The 17,421-nt window shown below is 51.2% G+C and overlaps 9 protein-coding genes across 9 annotated transcripts; 4 read left to right on the top strand and 5 right to left on the bottom strand.

The window, feature by feature from the left end:
- Nucleotides 1–40: 40 nt before the first annotated feature.
- BDZ99DRAFT_167135 (uncharacterized protein) lies at nt 41–841 on the top strand. The gene is made up of 2 exons (XM_033712926.1): nt 41–434; nt 490–841. Exons 1-2 carry the CDS (start codon nt 255–257, stop codon nt 781–783), a joined length of 474 nt encoding a protein of 157 aa, XP_033570544.1. The 5' UTR covers nt 41–254; the 3' UTR covers nt 784–841.
- Nucleotides 791–2,485, bottom strand: BDZ99DRAFT_468120 (uncharacterized protein). Its single transcript, XM_033721174.1, has 2 exons — nt 1,724–2,485; nt 791–1,670 (listed from the first exon to the last, which is right to left on the bottom strand). Exons 1-2 carry the CDS (start codon nt 2,446–2,448, stop codon nt 1,076–1,078), a joined length of 1,320 nt encoding a protein of 439 aa, XP_033570543.1. The 5' UTR covers nt 2,449–2,485; the 3' UTR covers nt 791–1,075.
- A 374-nt stretch (nt 2,486–2,859) lies between these two features.
- On the top strand, nt 2,860–4,196 carry BDZ99DRAFT_491631 (alpha/beta-hydrolase; the record flags this gene model as incomplete). The annotated part of the gene is made up of 3 exons (XM_033723113.1): nt 2,860–3,313; nt 3,351–3,431; nt 3,481–4,196. 3 exons carry the CDS (start codon nt 2,860–2,862, stop codon nt 4,194–4,196), a joined length of 1,251 nt encoding a protein of 416 aa, XP_033570542.1.
- Nucleotides 4,197–4,465: 269 nt separating this feature from the next.
- BDZ99DRAFT_399603 (phosphoglycerate mutase-like protein) lies at nt 4,466–5,450 on the bottom strand (the record flags this gene model as incomplete). Its single annotated transcript, XM_033716137.1, has 2 exons — nt 4,466–5,348; nt 5,395–5,450. The coding sequence occupies 2 exons, from the start codon at nt 5,448–5,450 to the stop codon at nt 4,466–4,468; spliced, it is 939 nt and encodes a 312-aa protein (XP_033570541.1).
- A 1,097-nt stretch (nt 5,451–6,547) lies between these two features.
- BDZ99DRAFT_399338 (FAD-binding domain-containing protein) lies at nt 6,548–8,196 on the top strand (the record flags this gene model as incomplete). Its single annotated transcript, XM_033716129.1, has 6 exons — nt 6,548–6,962; nt 7,033–7,094; nt 7,143–7,233; nt 7,290–7,620; nt 7,662–7,861; nt 7,913–8,196. The coding sequence occupies 6 exons, from the start codon at nt 6,548–6,550 to the stop codon at nt 8,194–8,196; spliced, it is 1,383 nt and encodes a 460-aa protein (XP_033570540.1).
- An 807-nt stretch (nt 8,197–9,003) lies between these two features.
- On the top strand, nt 9,004–9,901 carry BDZ99DRAFT_468115 (uncharacterized protein; the record flags this gene model as incomplete). The annotated part of the gene is made up of 2 exons (XM_033721173.1): nt 9,004–9,225; nt 9,299–9,901. A coding segment is annotated over one exon (501 nt), but the record flags the coding sequence as incomplete, so codon positions are not given.
- A 141-nt stretch (nt 9,902–10,042) lies between these two features.
- On the bottom strand, nt 10,043–12,349 carry BDZ99DRAFT_453280 (extracellular elastinolytic metallo proteinase; the record flags this gene model as incomplete). Its single annotated transcript, XM_033718323.1, has 4 exons — nt 12,115–12,349; nt 11,733–11,931; nt 11,566–11,624; nt 10,043–11,516 (listed from the first exon to the last, which is right to left on the bottom strand). The coding sequence occupies exons 1-4, from the start codon at nt 12,297–12,299 to the stop codon at nt 10,043–10,045; spliced, it is 1,917 nt and encodes a 638-aa protein (XP_033570538.1). The 5' UTR covers nt 12,300–12,349.
- Nucleotides 12,350–13,688: 1,339 nt separating this feature from the next.
- Nucleotides 13,689–14,580, bottom strand: BDZ99DRAFT_468113 (uncharacterized protein). The gene has a single exon (XM_033721172.1). The coding sequence runs from the start codon at nt 14,466–14,468 to the stop codon at nt 13,695–13,697; it is 774 nt and encodes a 257-aa protein (XP_033570537.1). The 5' UTR covers nt 14,469–14,580; the 3' UTR covers nt 13,689–13,694.
- Nucleotides 14,581–16,792: 2,212 nt separating this feature from the next.
- BDZ99DRAFT_468112 (uncharacterized protein) lies at nt 16,793–17,402 on the bottom strand. The gene has a single exon (XM_033721171.1). It carries the CDS (start codon nt 17,290–17,292, stop codon nt 16,951–16,953), a length of 342 nt encoding a protein of 113 aa, XP_033570536.1. The 5' UTR covers nt 17,293–17,402; the 3' UTR covers nt 16,793–16,950.
- Between the last annotated feature and the right edge of the window lie 19 nt (nt 17,403–17,421).

The following is a 17,421-nucleotide window of genomic DNA, read 5'->3' as shown; positions in this document are numbered from 1 at the left end:
TTCAAGCTTCGTTAATGCAATAGAACCTGCTTTCCATGTCCGGTTTCAAATCTTGTGTAGGGGATCTCAGACTGCGTTGTCCCTGCTTTTTGGTGTTGAGCCTGTATGAGAGCACGTGACAGTACGGGCACGGACATCTGAAGACGTTCCCAGCATCCAACCATCACTCCTCCATCAAAACGCGAGTTCCATTGAAACAACACTATTTCTACTCGTATTCAACTTCTGTATGAGCATTAATCATTCTGCTTAATATGGCAAATCCTCAATCTCACATATCTGCACGATCCTTCGAACCCACCCCTCGACTGCTCGCCTCAGCTCTAGCAACTGGCCCTGCAGTAGAGACCGCTAAAGCAATAAGACCAGCATACATCCCTATTCACATAGATTTCCGCGCCGTGGAGCAAGATTATGATGAATTCTGCAAACAGGTCAGATGCCAAAACCGTCCGTGCACTCCCCAAAACTCACTTAACCCGCCATCAGAACCAGAAATTACTTCAAGAAACACTCGGACGACCAGCGATTATCCTACACAAGTACACGCTTCTACTTCAAAGTGGAATTTTTCGCTTGGATTCAAGAACAGTCATGGTGGGTGCGGTAGTATTGCATAAAACGGACGATTTGAACAGCGTTATTGAAGGAGAGTCTGGTAAGAAGGACTTGGTGTGGGGAGAGGTTGGAATGGTGCATTTTATTCCGGGTAATTCGTCGATCACTTCTGTTGGGAAAGGGTCGGTGGTTTGTTTTATTGTTTTTTATGGTAATGTACCATGAGTACCTCCCCGCTATATCCACTGCCGTGCTCCCTGCCCTGAATCACCTTTGAGAAGTAAAAACAGTGCTTGAAGTTGTTGTGCAGAGTGATACAACGCACTGCGCTAGTCAATGAGAGGCTTAAGTCTCACGCAAGGTAGAGCTTTCATAATCATCCAGCCTGTTCGGAAACAATTTGGCAAGCAAAATTAAGGCAGAGATAAGGGATATTGAAAAGGTAAAATACGGCTCTCTAGTCGAGACTAGCTGGGAGTGCGGGCAGGTGCAAGGGCTCTGAGATTCGAATAATTTGCTACACAGTTCCATCGGCACTATAACGTCCTGCAGTACTATCTGGCCATCCACCATTCGAGAAAGCGCTGTCGTAGATTGGCTCCACGAAACTAGTAAACATGGTGCCATACATGAGGTCTGGAGCTGGGTACCAAGCCATTTCCGATTCTAGTACACTTGGGTCCGACTGCATATGGCTTTTGTCACCAATTGAGTCTGCTGAGGGTCTCTCTTCTTCAAGGGGTTGAGAAGAAATGCCGATTGGGCCTCGCTCAGACGGTGATTCCGCAGGGCTTGTGTCGCCAGCCCGGTCTGGTGGCATGCCAGTGGAGCTGTGCGATGAGTTGATAGTGAGATTAGGGAAGAAAGCTTCCATAATGAGGCTAATCCTTTCTTCTGTCTTCCTTTTCGCTTCGGACGAAAGCAAGTCCCAATGTTTGCCTTGCATCAGCGCTGTGGCGACTTGCAACGTGACTGTCTTCGGTATTACAGGCCACGTCTGGATGATGCTATCGGCACATGTCTGAACAAGTGTCGCATCCTCACAAAGGCCGGCTTCGAAGAGTTGGTTTGCATAGTAAGGTATTCGGGGACGATGATGCCGATCGCCGTACCTAGCGACATCAGCAACAAGTTCCCGAGAATGTCACAAGGACGGAGAACCTACAGTGATTCGGGCACATCTTCATCAGCCCGAAGCCGAATTAGATTCCGCAAGTCTCCCAAAAAGACACCCCAGCAGTAATAGCTCAGCCCGCGTTCAGCCATTCGCTCATTCCGTTTCTTAGCCTTGACAAGATCGTCCGGTGGGTTCTGTACTTCCAGCAATCGATTGTGACCTCCATGCAGCCATCCTGTGCCGCTATGGAAGCCACCGAGTACTATATTGAGATAAAAGACAAGGCATTCGAACCGCTCGAGGATGCGATCGCGCACTCGTCGAGTCTCCCGTCCAAGTGACCTTCGATAAGCCTCTGCAAAGTCGTACTGGCCAAGCAGATGCTCCGTAGCCTTGAAGAACGAAGCTGGTTCTTCTAGGCGGTTCAGGCTGACTAGCTCTTCGATGGTGATGTTCGTACACAGTACAAACAGGTCCTCACGTTTTTCCCACGCCGAAACTTTGGAGCTACTTTCTTGATGAGTCGGTGTCTTCGGAATCCTGTTGCGTCGGCTGAGGAAGGACTCAACCTGCTTACGTCGCCGTGTGCCTTTCCGGCGGTCTAGTGCGTTTACGAGCTGTGTCCATTGTTTCTTGAATTCCGACCGGTGCTCCTGGTCTAGTGAGCGTAGCCATGTCTGATAGGCTGTGCCGTGGGTCTTGCTTAATTCGAGGAGTGCCGATGCGTGCAAATTAATTACATTTACGATTTCTGCGCTCTCATCAGCTGCCATTGAGAGAGTGACACGTGACTCAACACGGGGATAGAGCTTGGTGGTAAAGTGAATGAGAAGGAGAAAGGGCTAAGAAGTTGGGCATGATGGACTTTTGTCCCAAAGTCTTGGCACTGTTCAAGAGCAACTTCACCGCTCGAGCGTCACGCTAACCGTCCCGTAGCAGTATTGATGCGCTCTAGCGCATTGTACTCAGCATTAATGACTCCTGGAGGCAGATTGAGAGTATTCCATACTTCGGTAAAGGCAAATTGGGGAGGGTACACGATGGGTATAAAGTCAACTCCAGAGCCAACATGATTTCCTCTAATATACATCATACTATACGTCAATCCCATACAACTCAGCCTGCCTTTTCTTCTCTTGATATTCCTCTTCCGACCATAATCTCTCGACAAGGCCCAATAAACAATGTCCCCCATCACCCCCTTCAAAATCTCCGTCCCAGAATCCAAAATCATCCGCCTCCAACGACTCCTCGCCCTCACCGACTTCCCCACCGAGCCCACCAACATAGAACCATGGACTCGCGGCCCACCGCTCGCCGACATCAAACGCCTCGCTCACGTCTGGCAACACTCTTTTAACTGGCGTGCCATCGAAGCCAAATTGAACGAACTACCCCAGTACATGGCGCAGATTGAGATCGAAGGCCACGGCTTGAACGAAATACACTTCATCCATCAGCCCAGCGTCATCAAAAGCGCTATTCCGCTCCTTTTTGTCCACGGCTGGCCGGGCAGTTTCCTCGAGGTTACTAAGATCCTGCCGGAATTGACCGAAGGTGGTGATGAGTATCCTGCTTTCCACGTCGTGGCACCGAGTCTGATTGATTTCGGATTCTCGAGTGCGAGTAAAGAGGCAAGTGAAGTGCTCCTGAATCTACTTCAAGAGCTAACGAGGCGTGAAGAGTGGTTTCAACGTCGATCAACATGCCGAAGCGTGTCACAAGCTCATGCAAGCTCTGGGATATAGTGAATACGGTACGTTCTAATTCTCGGTAACAAGATAGATTGTCTGATAAGCTTCTAGTCGTCCAAGGCGGCGATCTCGGCTCTGCCGTCGCGAGAATCCTGGCATCAACCTACGGTCCAAATTCCTGCAAAGCCCAACTCATCAACAATGCCGCTCCAGCCCAGCCTACAGCCGAAAGCCACCCAGAACTTCACGCCCGGGTCCAGGCTACGGCATTGACTGATGGAGAACTGGCCGGTCTCAAACGCACACAAGAGTTTGGCGAAAACGGCAACGCCTTCTACCGCCTCCAATCTACAAGGCCTCTGACCATAGCCTACAGCCTTTCATCTAGCCCCGTTGGGCTTCTCGCGTGGATTTACGAAAAGCTCCATGACTGGGCTGACGACTATCCTTGGACAGAAACGGAAATACTCACTTGGGTGAGCGTCTATTACTTCTCCCGTGCAGGGCCTTCGGCCAGTCTGAACATCTACTACGAGAACGAGCATCGACATCCGAAGAAGACTCTCTTCGCTGAGATGCAAGTCGAGATTCCTGATGTTCCGCTTGGTATTGCTCGGTTCCCCAAGGATCTCATTCTCCTCCCAAAATTGTGGCACCATACCATGGGCCCGGTTGTGTATGAGAACGAGCACACCCGTGGTGGACATTTTCCAGCCTGGGAGTGCCCGGATGCCATTGTGGAAGATTTGCGGACTATGTTTGGGAAGGATGGTGGTGCATATCGCTGTACAGGCGAGAGTGATGGATATCGTGTTGCCAATGATTGATAATGAGCCGTTGAGGTTTGTGGACGTGGAAAGAGACTAGATGCCATCACAAGTCTCGTCAGTATAAAGTTATCAAACAAAATGAGAGACAGATGTGAAGCAATATTTTTCGAATCAGACAGCAGTTGGAACAATTAGTGGTCAACATAGAAATTCAGATCAGGTCTGTGAATAATTGGTTTATCATCATGTAGGAAGGGCGAGTAAAAGAAGAAATTGCAAAACTTACATGATATCTTTCTGTAATGGCTTGTGCTATGGCAATCTCGTTAGCTGATTCGTCGTCGTTTGAAGAATGTGTCTAAAGTCTTCTGCCCGGCATCATATTTCGCGCTACCGACACCAGCACCGGTGCGCTTGAGACCTTGAAGGTGATTCTTGCCATTGACAGTCTCAATGACTGCAGTCCATTCATGGAGGATTCTTGCGGTCGCGACTTTTGGAGAGAGCTCTTCCACAGGCTCGTCAGTCTTCACGAGACCCATCTCAGGACCCGTGGATGAGTCGCCCTTTACCTTAGTTTGCGGAGGCGAATTGGCTTGCTTTTGCAAAAGCAGCTCTAGATACCCGGTATTGGACCAACCACCTAGATTCTCGAGTTGGAAGCTCCTATAAGTCTCTAAAACTCGCACACTAGGCGAAACACTTTTGGGTGGCAATCGAGCAAGAAGCCGGCGCCATAACACGGAAAGTATGATGCCATGAGAAACTATCGCGACTGAGCGTTCGTCGACTAGAGACCGATCGTCAAGCAGAGGAATCAGATGCTCATCCAGAAAAGCATCCATTCGTTCCGCCATTGAATCTTTGGTCTCCATATCCACGAAGCTAGGCGTGCTGACCTTTTCGTCTCGATGTGCTTGCTTCCCAGACTTGTCACCGCCTGGGGGCTTCTGATACCATTTCTTCCCCTCATAGAAGCCAAAGTCTTGCTCCATGAGTATCGGCAGTCGCCTCACTTGTAGGGGTTTCTCATCCGTTGAAACAGCAGCGGCCTGAGCTTCGAGAATGAGCTCGGCGGTTCGAAAAGCTCTCTGTAGGTGGGAGGAGAAGATATGACTGAAGCGATGGCCTGTCGCGTATAGGTACCGGCCGAGGCGATTAGCCTGCTGGAAGCCATGGTTCGTGAGCTCGGAGTCCCTGCTCCCAGCACTGGTCTGTTAGCCTTGGAGATAGGTACTTGATAGGAGAGACATACTAGACCTGAGCAACATTGTCTACGGTCTCGCCATGGCGAACGAGAAAAAGCCTCATCCTGGCAAGTAGCTATCGCTTGCCGATCTTTTGAAGGGCCGACTTGCACACATTATATGAAGATGGTATTGAGTTGGAGAGAGAAAATTTCGGTGTGCGAGATAGCGCTAAGATCAGAGATTTGGTAATTCGACATCACGTGCTGATATCGCGAAACTTGGGGAACTTTGCGACTCCTTTCCTCAACTACAATCTGATTGACTTTCTCACCGTTGCTTGGGGTGTCTCAAGGGGCTCAAAGATCCGAATTGAGGTAAATAGTGTAGGCCTTATCCCAACGCTCACATCTTCAGCCTGTTCATTTGCTGACTACATGCTTATCATATCGACAGTATAGCTACAGAGATACATCCAAAAGAACATTTCATAGCTACACAATCTCAAGAATCTCAACACGTTAGTGTCACGTGACTAATACTCAGTTAACATCGAGAAAGATAGCAGCAATGAGAAACGTATATAGGATCAGACGAGGGAGTTTCCACGTTCCGCGCCAATTCAAGGTATTGTAAGTGGTATCTCAATAGGATATACGAGGACCTCATCACAAGATCAAACTGATACGTCAGGCGCGCTCTTAACTTCGCTAGTCTTCCTAACCAAGACAAGATATTCAGTACGAGAATAAGCCTGAGATCCACCAATACTTTCTGCAAGAGTGTGCCCTCATGTAGAATCCCGAAGAGCACTATAACGACCAGTCGGCATTCAAGGATAGATAGAATAAGGCGCCCCACAGATGAGGTGCCCGACCTGTAAATACTTCAAAATCAAAGTACCCGGCCATGTCTTCGCTTTGAAAGCCTCCTTTGCGCGCTCTCTACCCTATACTTCACACTCTGCTCATCTTCGCTTTCCATGTTCAATGGCTTCGCTTACAGAAAATCTAGCCAGCATCCTCCACGCGCTCTCGCCTGACCAGGCCCCGCTTTCTGTCTATTTCGCATTTGAGAACATCATTCGATCCGCACAGGAAGTCTTGGACACGATCCCTCAAGTCTGCTCGAACGCGCCCCCAGCCGATCGCGCCGCGGCCGCCGTCAAAGCCAGTCAGATTATCTTCGGAGGCAGAGCTGTCCTCCCCCAAAGCCCTCTCTATGAGCGAGAACAACGCCGAAACTGGTCAGTACTCTTCTAACTTTACTGCCAGAAGATCTCGTCTCACACCTATAAGGTCTAGTACCTGCTGGCTCCCGGCAACCTGCTTCCTCAAGCTCACAACTACATTGGAAGTAGCAGTTGCTCTGAGATTCGTCAAGAAATTCAATTCTAGCTTCTCTATTCGCAGCGGTGGTCACAATTCGAATCCTAGCTTCGGTAGTATCGGGGAAGCCGGGATTGTATTGGACCTGGGTGCTCTGAACACGATCAGCATATTGCCTGCAGAAAATGTTGTGTCAGTGGGACCAGGTGCAACTTGGGACAAGGTGTATGAAGAGCTTGAGAAGCATAAGATGACTGTCGTTGGGGGCCGGGTGTCTGGTGTAGGAGTCGGCGGTTTGATTATTAGAGGTATAATCTCCCGAGCATCACCCAGTTCTACTCCCTACAGTATTGAGCGAAAGCTCACCTTTTTCCATAGGAGGCATGTCCCATTTCTCCAACCACTGGGGCCTTGTCTGCGACAACGTCAAGAACTTCGAGGTACCCGACCCGTGACCTCCTCGTAGTGCTCTGATGCTCATTTCACAGGTCGTGCTCGCCGACTCTACCATAGTCAACGCAAATGCAACGGAAAACATCGATCTCTTTCGAGCACTGAAAGGTGGTGGTTCTAATTTCGGTAAGGAAAATTACCATCTCATTCGCTTCATACTCAACGCATTCTCTCTTCCGCAGGCATCGTCACCCAATTCGACCTCCACACATACCCCGACTACCGCGTCTGGTATACCTTCCGCGTTTACAGTGCCGAACATACCGATCGCGTCATGGAAGCATATGTCAAAGTTCAGGAAGCCATGGAAATTGACGACCGCATTGGCTTCTTCTTGAGTATCAACGCAGGTTTCCTCGTTGCAGGTATGCTGTACAGAGGATCGACTAGGCCTGGATCAGCATTTAGGGCATTCGATGGTATCTCGATCATGTCTACCCCGGTGCCAGAGAGGTACGGAACGCAGCTTTCGGTAGCACGCGCTGCTGCAATGGAGAGGGAGGCAAAGTCCGTGTTCTGAGCGAGTAGCGTTTAATTATGCTGACGTTCTGTAGGCGAGAAACCGCTACCTCGAATGTGAAAGCAGATACAAAGCTCTACGCCGACTTGCACCGCATTCTGCGGGAAACTGCCAACACCATACCTCCATCGATCTCGCTTTCTTTTACCTTTCAACCTGTCGGCCTATCCACTGCTAAGAAAGGACAAGAGCATGGCGGTAATTGCATGAACATCCCTCCGGAAAGCCAGTCGTGTAAGTTGCGCTAATCGTACTTCTAGCTATATACTGATGCCACAATCTCAGGGCTTGCAATCCTATGCCAATGGACAGACGATGTAGACGACGGTTTAGCGCGAAAGAAACTTCGTGAGCTCGTCGGGGGTATCGAATCTCTAGCCAAAGTGCGTGGGAAACTCTTGGACTTCCAGTTTATGAATGATGCATCGTATACGCAGTCACCGTTGCAGAGCTATGGCGTCGAAAGTTTGGAATCTCTTCGGGCGGTGAGTCGCAAGTGGGATCCTGAAGGCGTGTTTCAAAAGCTACAGAGTTCTGGGTTCCTGTTGTCAAGAGCTGGGTCGGACTGAGGTATGGTCTGAGGATGTTTGGTCGAATGGGTGCTTGCGCATCCGAAAAGCCTGTTACTACAACAATTGCAAGTAAAAAATCACACCAACTAAATTGATAAAGAAACTGCGCTTCAGCATTGCCGCTTATAGGGGTTTACTAATGGGGGCTAATTACCGTCTCGACAGGTACTCGGATTTCGGGAGTCATGCTTCGAAAGGAAGGGGAGGTCGATCATAGGAATCAGCGGCTACGAAACAACGCATGGCCAGAAGTGCCAAGAGAGGAGGCGATGCAAGATTACTGGCGGAGTAGAATGTGCGCAATACTGCATGCCCCTTGGAGCTGGAGCACGCGGCTCGTCGCCGCAAATAGCAGCTCGAGACGGCCATGAGTGACGTTACGCAGGCAATCCAGCGAGGCGTTCGAGACGTGCTGAACTACCAGCCAATTAAGCTCCAAGCTCCCGCCGAGCCGGTGAGCCCGCACTTGAGCCGCAAGCCTGGGCTCCCTGCCGTCCGCCTAATTGCGAACCACGAGGCAAATGGCATCCAATCGGAATTGAGGTAACTAGTTTCACTAACCTAATTCGGACCTCTCAGATTTTGAAAGAATCGGCCATCTCCTGTGAGAGATTGATAGGTGTGCAGTTGGGTGGCGGGCTACTTTGCTAGGTGGAGTTGCGCTGCGTTGTCCCAAGTGTATACGGTGTGCTTGCATAGTGTTTCTGAAGTTGAGAAGGACCTTGTACGACGGAGGAAAATACATAAATCGGCGTCCCGCCAGTATGTCAATGTCTATCCGCCAGCTGTCTTGCTCTACCAGTGGGATATTGTAAGTCTTTCGTCTTGTCTCCCTTTCTACTGCGTTGACAGAGCTGCTCTGTAGATTTTCCCCTCTTCCGGCTCAAGTCTTGGCATTCACTTCAGGACCCCATTCCTCACTTCACTGCCTCTCAAGCACCATGTCAGACTTCGAGCTTCTCGCTGGACAGGACTGTCTTAAGAACGGTGTAGCATGTACTGTTGGGTTGAACTCGGAGCTGGAGCAGTAAGTATTAGCTTCATGATCCCCTTCTTCTTCAGACACTTAACGGCTTCCATGCTGACGCTTCCCCCATAGCACCGTCAACAACCCGCATGATGCCATCGTAAGCGTGAAAGACCTTACCGTCGAGCCTGATCACCATCTCTCTATCATCTTGCGAACCTCTGAGCACCCTCCTCCTTCCTCCACTCCGCCAACACCGACGGGTCTTGACAGCACCACGACTAGCAACGTTGCTACCTCGCCAATGCTGGTCACCACCAACAACAACCCTTACGCTTCCACCTCTTCTGGCTTCACCCCTTCCAACACCACCTCCTCCAAACCCACCTCTTCCACATATACCACTGTGCCCGCATCCCTCACGCAACTCAACCTGAAGCAACACACCTCCAACCCACCCTTGCCGCTTACGCAAGGAGTCGTTGACTCTAAGCTTCAGGCTATCCGCGTGGCAGCTGGCTTCGAGCTCCCAGCGAAAACAGAAACCGAGATCTTAGCTGATATGGCAAACCAGGAGAAGGGTGTGATGGAGAGATGGATGGGGGAGCAGGAGAATGGGTTTGGAGCGAGGTAGTGGACTCGGGTGTACCTGATTAAAACAAGCATGAAGATAGAGCTACACCAAAAAGGGCTTCGAAAAGACGTATCAGAGATAGAACTAAAAGAAACGTTGATGATCATATTGCACCCAAAATGCTACGTTACCTACTCAGGATACCGTATTCCAAGCTCCACAGCACTCCCTTTCCAACCAGTCAATACTTCCGTCCACTCTTCATATCATGCCCACGACGTCATCAAGCGAAGACCCGTCCCCTAACACCCCTCCGGCAAGTCAAACTTATCCGCCACCTTCGTCCCCGACGCACTTTTCCCCAGCCCCCTCTTCGCAAACGCCCTCCAAATCTCACACCGATTCGCACCCCCCGTCAGTGCCACATCCGCATCCACAACCGCATCCCGCGCCTGCACAAACGTCGGCGAGCACGGCTGCAATGCCATCGCATCAACCACCAGTTTCATCGCCAAAAACCGCCCATCAACCGGCACGCCCCCCTCGCCAAACGTCGGCCGCGCATCCGCCGTATTCCCGTGCTTATCGATCAAGTTCCAGAGCACCTCATACAGCATCGTCGCCCACGTCTCGCCGATATCGTGCACCTCGGTGACGCCCTTGATGTCCGCGTACGTGTGCGGGTTGCGCGTCATGATGGTCGAGTAGGGGTAATCGCGGATGCCTTTGGGGTCGTTGATGACCCACGCGCCCTCGATGAAGTCGGTGTCGCGCGTCGCGTCGGCTTTGGTCAGGATCGCGGCGCCCATGAAGTCGCCCCAGCCCTCGCCCATGCCGCCCGCCTGCACGGTGTTGAGGCAGCCGACGTTGGCGGGCCCGCCCGTGAGCCGGTTCGACACGCCGTGCGTGTACTCGTGGATGACGACGTCGGCGCTGAGCGCGCCGTCGCGGTTGGGCGTCGTGACGTCGAAGAGGTACATTTGCATGCGCGACTTCTGGCCGTCCGGGAGCGTGCGGAAGTTGTCGTTGTTGGTGCCAAGGCCGTCTTGGGCGTCGAGGATGACGGGGTCGCCGCCCTTGCCGCCTTTGGAGCCGTTGTCGTCTTCGAAGTTGCCGGCGGCTTCGTTGAAGCCCAGGAGGTAGAGGAGGTCGTGGTACATGTTTGCCGTGTAAAACAGCTGGGTTACTGTGGCGTTGATGTAGTCGTGAGGATTGGTTTCGTTGCCGTAGTAGGGGTAGTCGAATTTCAAGTCCGCGGAGTGTGGCCGATATCCAGACGCGTAGTCGTTGTCTGCGTCCCAGTCTTCTTGCGCGTAGCCGTTGTTGCCCATAGTGGTGTCGTAATTTGTGCCTTTAGAGCTGTGCCAGCCATTGGGCGAGGCGGTAGTATCCCATGGGTCGGTTTCAAGTGTTCTCACACCAGCACTAGGGTCATGGACGCCCCATTTGTAGACTTCATATATTGCATCAGCCACATAGTTCATTGCACCGAGGATGCTCTCAGGCGAGAAGGCATCGGTGTAAGTCATGAGGTAGTTGGTGATGACGTCGGTCTGGACTCGCCAGGACAAGCCGAGCGTGCCGTCCGGCTTTTGGAAGTACACGAGCGTAGCGATTGGATCGCTATCTGCGCCTGTCGTTCTTGTGATTTTATATTCCTCGTGGGCCTCGGTAGCTTCGACGGAGGCTCTTTCGGCGGAGATGCCAAGTTCCAAGACATCACTGACGGCCTTCAGTGCCGGGATGGGATCCGAAAACTCCCGTTTTTGGGGAGGGCTGGTGGCAGGAATCGCGCCTTTGAAGACGGAATCTCGCCTTTGAAGACGGAATCTCGCCTTTGAAGACGGAATCTCCATAGGAGAATACAGTTCCGTCTCTTGAAATCTGTAAACACAAATAACGTTAGCTCAGCGAGATCATGCAACCCATAGGAAAAGAACGCAAACAATTCTCGATTCTGGAAAGTTTGAAGAACGCGCTAGATATACTTACGTTGACATTCAAATCAGCATTGTCAATATCCAAACCATGAGCAGTCTGCTTGAAGTAGACATGAGCAACCCCGTTCACCCCAACGTAAGAGTCATCGGCTACACGGAACTCGGCATCCTTGAAGGTTTTGGCAACGAAATCCTTGGCGGTCTTAACATAGTCATTGCTAATGGATACAGAACGGAACCCCTTGAGTGCACTATACGAAACATGAGCTCGGAATCGAATCGCCTGTTGGCCTTGACAAGTTCAAAAAAACGTGAACAGATATTTGGGCTCCATGTTTGAAGGCCGATCTCAAATAGACGTTCTCAAAGAATCCTACCGTAAGAGTCGGGGGTGAAACAATTGAATGCCGTAAAGATTATAGAAATCCACACACCTATCACCACTTTCGGCATTGATATAGTTCGTACTGGTCGTCAGCTGGAATTTGCTGATATCAACCTGGCGACGTTGAAGAGATCGAACACGGTGATCATGCTGACCAGTGCTAATAAGCGGATGAGCAAGTGCCTGTCCAATGAAAAGAGCGGCGAGAGCCTTGGTAGCCAATGAAAAAGCCATCTTGATGATATAGCGAGCGTGGTCGGATGGGATGCTGATGGCTGGTTTCCTGCCTCCATTTGTGCATAGAACAGACGGCATTTATACAGCTATCTATTGCCCTAGCGTTAAGAACCGCCATCTTGAGCTTCCGAATGAAGGGCGAGAAGTCCATAGTAGCGGCAAGATCATACCGCGTCGCGGAGACGATGGCTAGGGACTTTTGAGCCGCCAAGCGGATCATACCATCCTCATCGGCTTTAGTGTCGATAGAAGTGGTGGGGAGTCTCTGTCATAATGGGAGGATCGAGTACCGTGGCCTTGAACGGGACATCGTTGTACGAGGAGCGATCACTTCTAATCTCAATTGTCGGGGACTCTCCATTTTGGTCTTAGGTAGCAGAAAGCAAGGTAGGGAGACATATGAGCAGAGAGCAGGCACTCGGCTGTTGTTATCTTGCGAATAAGAAGGTTGGATGGTGTGAGGTTGAAGTGTAGCTCGCAGATTCCTCTTCGGGGATTAAACGTAGCGACACCCCTTATCGTGAGTGGCCACGAAACGATACATTTAAATGAATCCAAGCATTGGCAGTGCTAAGTGTCTTGGCCACACAAAGGTACGCGCTGGCGAAGTGTATGACCTTCCCCAAAGGATCTCTCGTGAGGCCAACGATGCGGATGACAGGGAGACAGGGCTGAGGTTGCGAGAGGAGCATGAGGTCGGCGCTTCGGCTCCCTTTCAAGCTTATCTCGCTCTTTATTCTTAGCGCCGGATTAGTCGTGCACGGCTCGGCGCGCGATCTTCCAACGGCAACATCGGGCATCGGGTGGCGCATCTTGGCTGCAGCGGCCCATCGCCCGTTATGGCCGCTAAGTCGGATCGAAGGAGTTCTCCAGGTTCTAGAAACAGCTCGTGCTATGTTCCTGTCTTGGAAATAAACGTGGGTGACCTCCTTCGTTGTTGAGAGTCTATGTCTGTTGAGGAGCACTGTAGCTTGGCTTGATCGATTCGTAGCCGCCTTCCATCTACCTCTTGAAAAGATAGGACTGTGTCGGCGATTGGCCAGATAGTGCAGTTACGTATATCTCGAGATTTGTTGACAATCCTTCCCATTTGTTTTCTGAACCCCCGAAAGGAGCGTAGCGGGAATTACGCTCCCAGCTGCGATTCTGACAAGCCCGTTATTAGTTCCACTCGTATTGGGGTCATATATATTCCCAGAGCATTCAACCCCGGGCAGCAAACGTGGTGTGGGGTTTGAAGACCTAAATGGAAGGACAACTCGAAAGTGGAATTGCGAAGGAATGGAGAGGTGGTATCATGATGTCTCATTCAATAAGTCGGTAGCGCCTTCTCATCAGTCCCATCCTCTTGTCTAGAGACGAAGGGAAATTCGCTAAACAGCAGTAGTAGTATTAAGAAGGCTTTCCGGGATGATAACTCGTACCACTACCTCCATCATTTGGGCTCTCATACGACCCGTAGTAGTGCGCGTGCGATGGCATCAGGGTATTAGTGGGCTCTTGCGGCCCATAATAATACGCTTGCGGTGTAAAATGCGCGCTGTCGTGTCCGCTAGGAAACGAAGGAGGAAAAGTGGACCACGGCGGAGAAAGTTTACTCTTCGCAAACTGCAAGAGCTTCATCCCAAACAAGCCGTCCAAGTACGGAATGTCCGGGAGTTTATGTTGCTTCCTCGTGAAAATCGCGTCGGTGACGATTGTCACCTGGCGGGAGAAATCGCCTGGTGCATCATCGGCCGTGTTCTCCTCCACTGCCTTTCGCGTCGATATGCTAACTGCAGCTCGGACGACATGATCGAGGCAATCTGGGGGGATGAACATCTGCATGTGTTGTCTAAATCCGTTGTTCAAGTAATGCGGCCACTGTGAAGAGACGGGGAAGTACTGCGGGATCCCCGAGCCTGAGCTGAACCCAGCCGAGTGCGTAGAAAGCAAAAGCTCAATCAGCTGGAAACGGGTTGGGTCGTGGAATCTCCTAATAGCTAATTCAAGTGGTTTTCGAGCTTTCGCATCTTGAATTGCGGGATCGGCATTCGTCAAAAGAACCTTCAAGCATTCCGCCACGTCGATATCTCTCGGGAATTCGAGGAGTTTTGTGAGAGCATTGAAGCCATCCCCATCGAAAATAGCCGGATCTACTCCTCTCTGAAGTAAGACTTTCACCATTTGTAGCGATTTCTTGCCTCTCGTTTTCCATTTATGATGCTGGCACTGATCTAGAATTGTATGCAAGATTCGAGAACCAGTGATATTGTCAACATCAGCGTGATGCACGAGAAGATCCGCTAATTCTGATTTAGGAGTGTGGAACAACAAGTAATGTATGAAGGGTACATCTTCAAAAATGGAAAATTCGTAAAAGATGTTCGGGGTTTCCTTTGAGATTCTAGAAATGAAGAAACGTAAACACGAGGTTTCTGCAGGGCTGATGGAGTTGAACCACGTCGGGTCCGATGTCATTGGAGCCATAAAACACTCGAATAGTTTATTGATAGGCGGAGGTGACTCAGTCCAAGCTTCATGGGAAGTAAGAATATCGAGTATCTGAGCCCTTGTGTGGCGGAGATCGGGCCAGGATTCCCGTCTCAAGTTCAAAGCCTGTTCCGTTTGGTATCGAATGAATTTGGGCAAGGTAGTATGAATAGAACCACGTTCTTCATCGTAGAGTGGCAAAACATCGAGGAGGCGCTGGACGATCTCTGGCGCTCGCGACTTATACACTGCAATTTTCAAAGACGCCTGTACGTCGTCTCGGAAATTCAAAGCAGTCTGTGCAGTCTGCATAGCCGTCAAACCGTCTCGGCGTCCAGCACCATGTTGAAGAAAGACGTTGACGTTGTCGATGATTCCGAGACGCACGGCATGCTGTAGGGGACTCTCTCCGTCGAACGAGGTACGACTGTCGGCCCCATGATCGAGTAGTAGCTTCACCATGTGCGCACAGTCGACTCCAGCCGCAGTATAGAGTAGGGTCCTCCCCGAGTCGTTGATAATGTTGATGTAACCACCCCCACCTGCCGACTCGAGTAGATGCTGTGTGTCTGTGACATGTGCATGGCGTACTGCGATATCTAGCCTCTGGAGGGTGGCATCTACTTGCATGTGTTCCATGGGAGTTGGAAAGGTGGAGGGGATGGATGTGGTAGAGACAGCAACATTGACGTTGTCAAAGATCTCTTCAGGTTGCCTGGATATCGTGAGACTAGCTTCAAAGCGCTCAGACGCAGCACTATGACAAATCTGAACGATACCAGGAAGAAGGGCTGAGAAAGTAACTCGAAAGGAGCTTACATGGACGCCCTTGCAGTCCTGCTACTGCGTCTCGACGCGTTTGGCTTATGCGGCATCGAGCATGCCCTCTTCGATATGCGATTCCTTTTCTGAGCATTCCATTCTTTGAATTTCATGTGGTACGCTCGAGGGCTATGATGCGTGTTAGTCAGCGACAAAATCTGCTTTGAGACAGCCTAGATGGCGCTCGCGCTGCAGAAGTGGATGATTGTGATACAACTCACCTTGCTTCGAAGCCGTGGACGTCTTTCATATACTTTATTACACTGTCGAGAGGCTTGTTCTGGGTGACATACAACTCTTCGATGGCAGGTCGGTACCTGACCCAGTCATACAACATTACGAGCAAGGCGGCTGGCTTGGAGGTGCTTCGGTGTGAGCGGGAGAAGTTCTGGTCACATGACCATATGGGTCAAGGCAGACGTCGAGAAGCGCACTCTGCAAACGACGGCTTTGCGGCGAACGGCCAGAATGGTGTGATGTATGCAGTCTGATGGGGACCGAATGTCTCCTTATGCGCTGAGCGACAGGAAGCTGATGGGCAGCAGCGGATGCGAGCAGCGCTGTTGGGATTTCGCCTCGTGCCGTGCTGCTCAAGATGAGATATACGGGGATGGTGGAAGGGGACCCCATTGGACGGGGAAGCAGGGGACCTGACCCGCAAGCCGAAGGGCATGAAGGCTCGAGTGGCCCAAGCCATGATTCGACGGGGGGCAGCGGCAGCTCCCGGCCGCCTCACCGATGAGCCGTTCTTGCGAAACGGGCGCAGGTGTGCAACATCGCGTCAGCCTTGCAGCCCACGAATCGCCTCGCGTGCTGCACGACGGCGGCGCCAGGCCTAGCTGCCGCCGCCGCTACCGCTGACGTCTTCCCGTCCGCGTCTGGATGCATGGTGCATGAGTCCTGTTCGGGAAGCGGGACGTCCAGACTGCCGGGCGTATCGGAACATTACTAGCGTCGCACTGCTACAAAGGTACCATCTCATTGGAACGCGCGCCGGGACGGGGACGGCGGTTGTGAAGATGGCATGGCTGGACAGACATCCTGCAGTGGTAGGGGGACGGTGTAAGTTTCAGGGATGGCCTGTCGCTTCACGTTCTACATGTGTCCCCCTACAGTATCCACCAACAGTTTCCCTACAACAAAGAGTCCTCTAGCTCCGCTGCGGCCGCTTCTCTCTCGATTAAGCTCGGACGGAATTCGAACACATGACTTCTTCTCCCGGTTGCATCGTCACGAGGAGGCGTTAATCCTGTCAACTTGGCCAAAATCACTACGCGAGTTGACTTTATTAGATGGCTCGTGTCGAGCTTCATGGTAGGTGTCTAAACTGTGCTTTTCATAGACTCGATGGTAATTATAAGGCGAGGTACGAAGTAAACAACGACAGAGCCTGCTGTTGCGGCATGAGACGTGGTGATGAACGTGGTGATGGTGCGGATTGTCTTTGCGAGTCTGGGTGAAGAATGAAAATCTCAGGCGGTCGAGGAAGACTGCGCGACATAGCCATGCTTGGAGGACGTGAAACTGGAGGTACTTCGGAAGTGGGGGGTTGCAAGGTTGGGGCTGGAACTTCCAGCGACTGTTCGAGCAGCACCTGAATGAAGGCCTGAGGTGGTTCGATTGGCGGAAGATCGAATCGCTGTCTAGCCTTTATGATATCAAGGACCTCAGATCGGAAACTCCTGCTTTTGAGCATGGAAGGATTCGTCAATATCTGGACCGCCTTCTCTGTCAAGATGCTGACGATGGCCCGCCAGATGCCAGGCTGAACGTCTGCTGGCAGCCGTCGTATGAAATAATTTTTGAAATGGTCGCCTGTAAAATC

The sequence above is a fragment of the Mytilinidion resinicola genome (genome assembly GCF_010093595.1).
Source record: "Mytilinidion resinicola strain CBS 304.34 unplaced genomic scaffold BDZ99scaffold_26, whole genome shotgun sequence".
NCBI lineage: Eukaryota > Fungi > Ascomycota > Dothideomycetes > Mytilinidiales > Mytilinidiaceae > Mytilinidion > Mytilinidion resinicola.
Note: the sequence above shows the minus strand (reverse complement) of the source record. Positions and strands in the feature narration are given on the sequence as shown.

Coding starts and splice junctions, on each gene's coding strand:
- BDZ99DRAFT_167135 (XM_033712926.1), top strand. CDS start 255: ATGGCAAATCCTCAATCTCACATATCTGCACGATCCTTCGAACCCACC. Junction 435..489: donor ATGATGAATTCTGCAAACAG/GTCAGATGCCAA, acceptor ACCCGCCATCAG/AACCAGAAATTACTTCAAGA.
- BDZ99DRAFT_468112 (XM_033721171.1), bottom strand. CDS start 17,292: ATGCTCAAAAGCAGGAGTTTCCGATCTGAGGTCCTTGATATCATAAAG.
- BDZ99DRAFT_468120 (XM_033721174.1), bottom strand. CDS start 2,448: ATGGCAGCTGATGAGAGCGCAGAAATCGTAAATGTAATTAATTTGCAC. Junction 1,671..1,723: donor GAAGATGTGCCCGAATCACT/GTAGGTTCTCCG, acceptor TGATGTCGCTAG/GTACGGCGATCGGCATCATC.
- BDZ99DRAFT_468113 (XM_033721172.1), bottom strand. CDS start 14,468: ATGGTGAAAGTCTTACTTCAGAGAGGAGTAGATCCGGCTATTTTCGAT.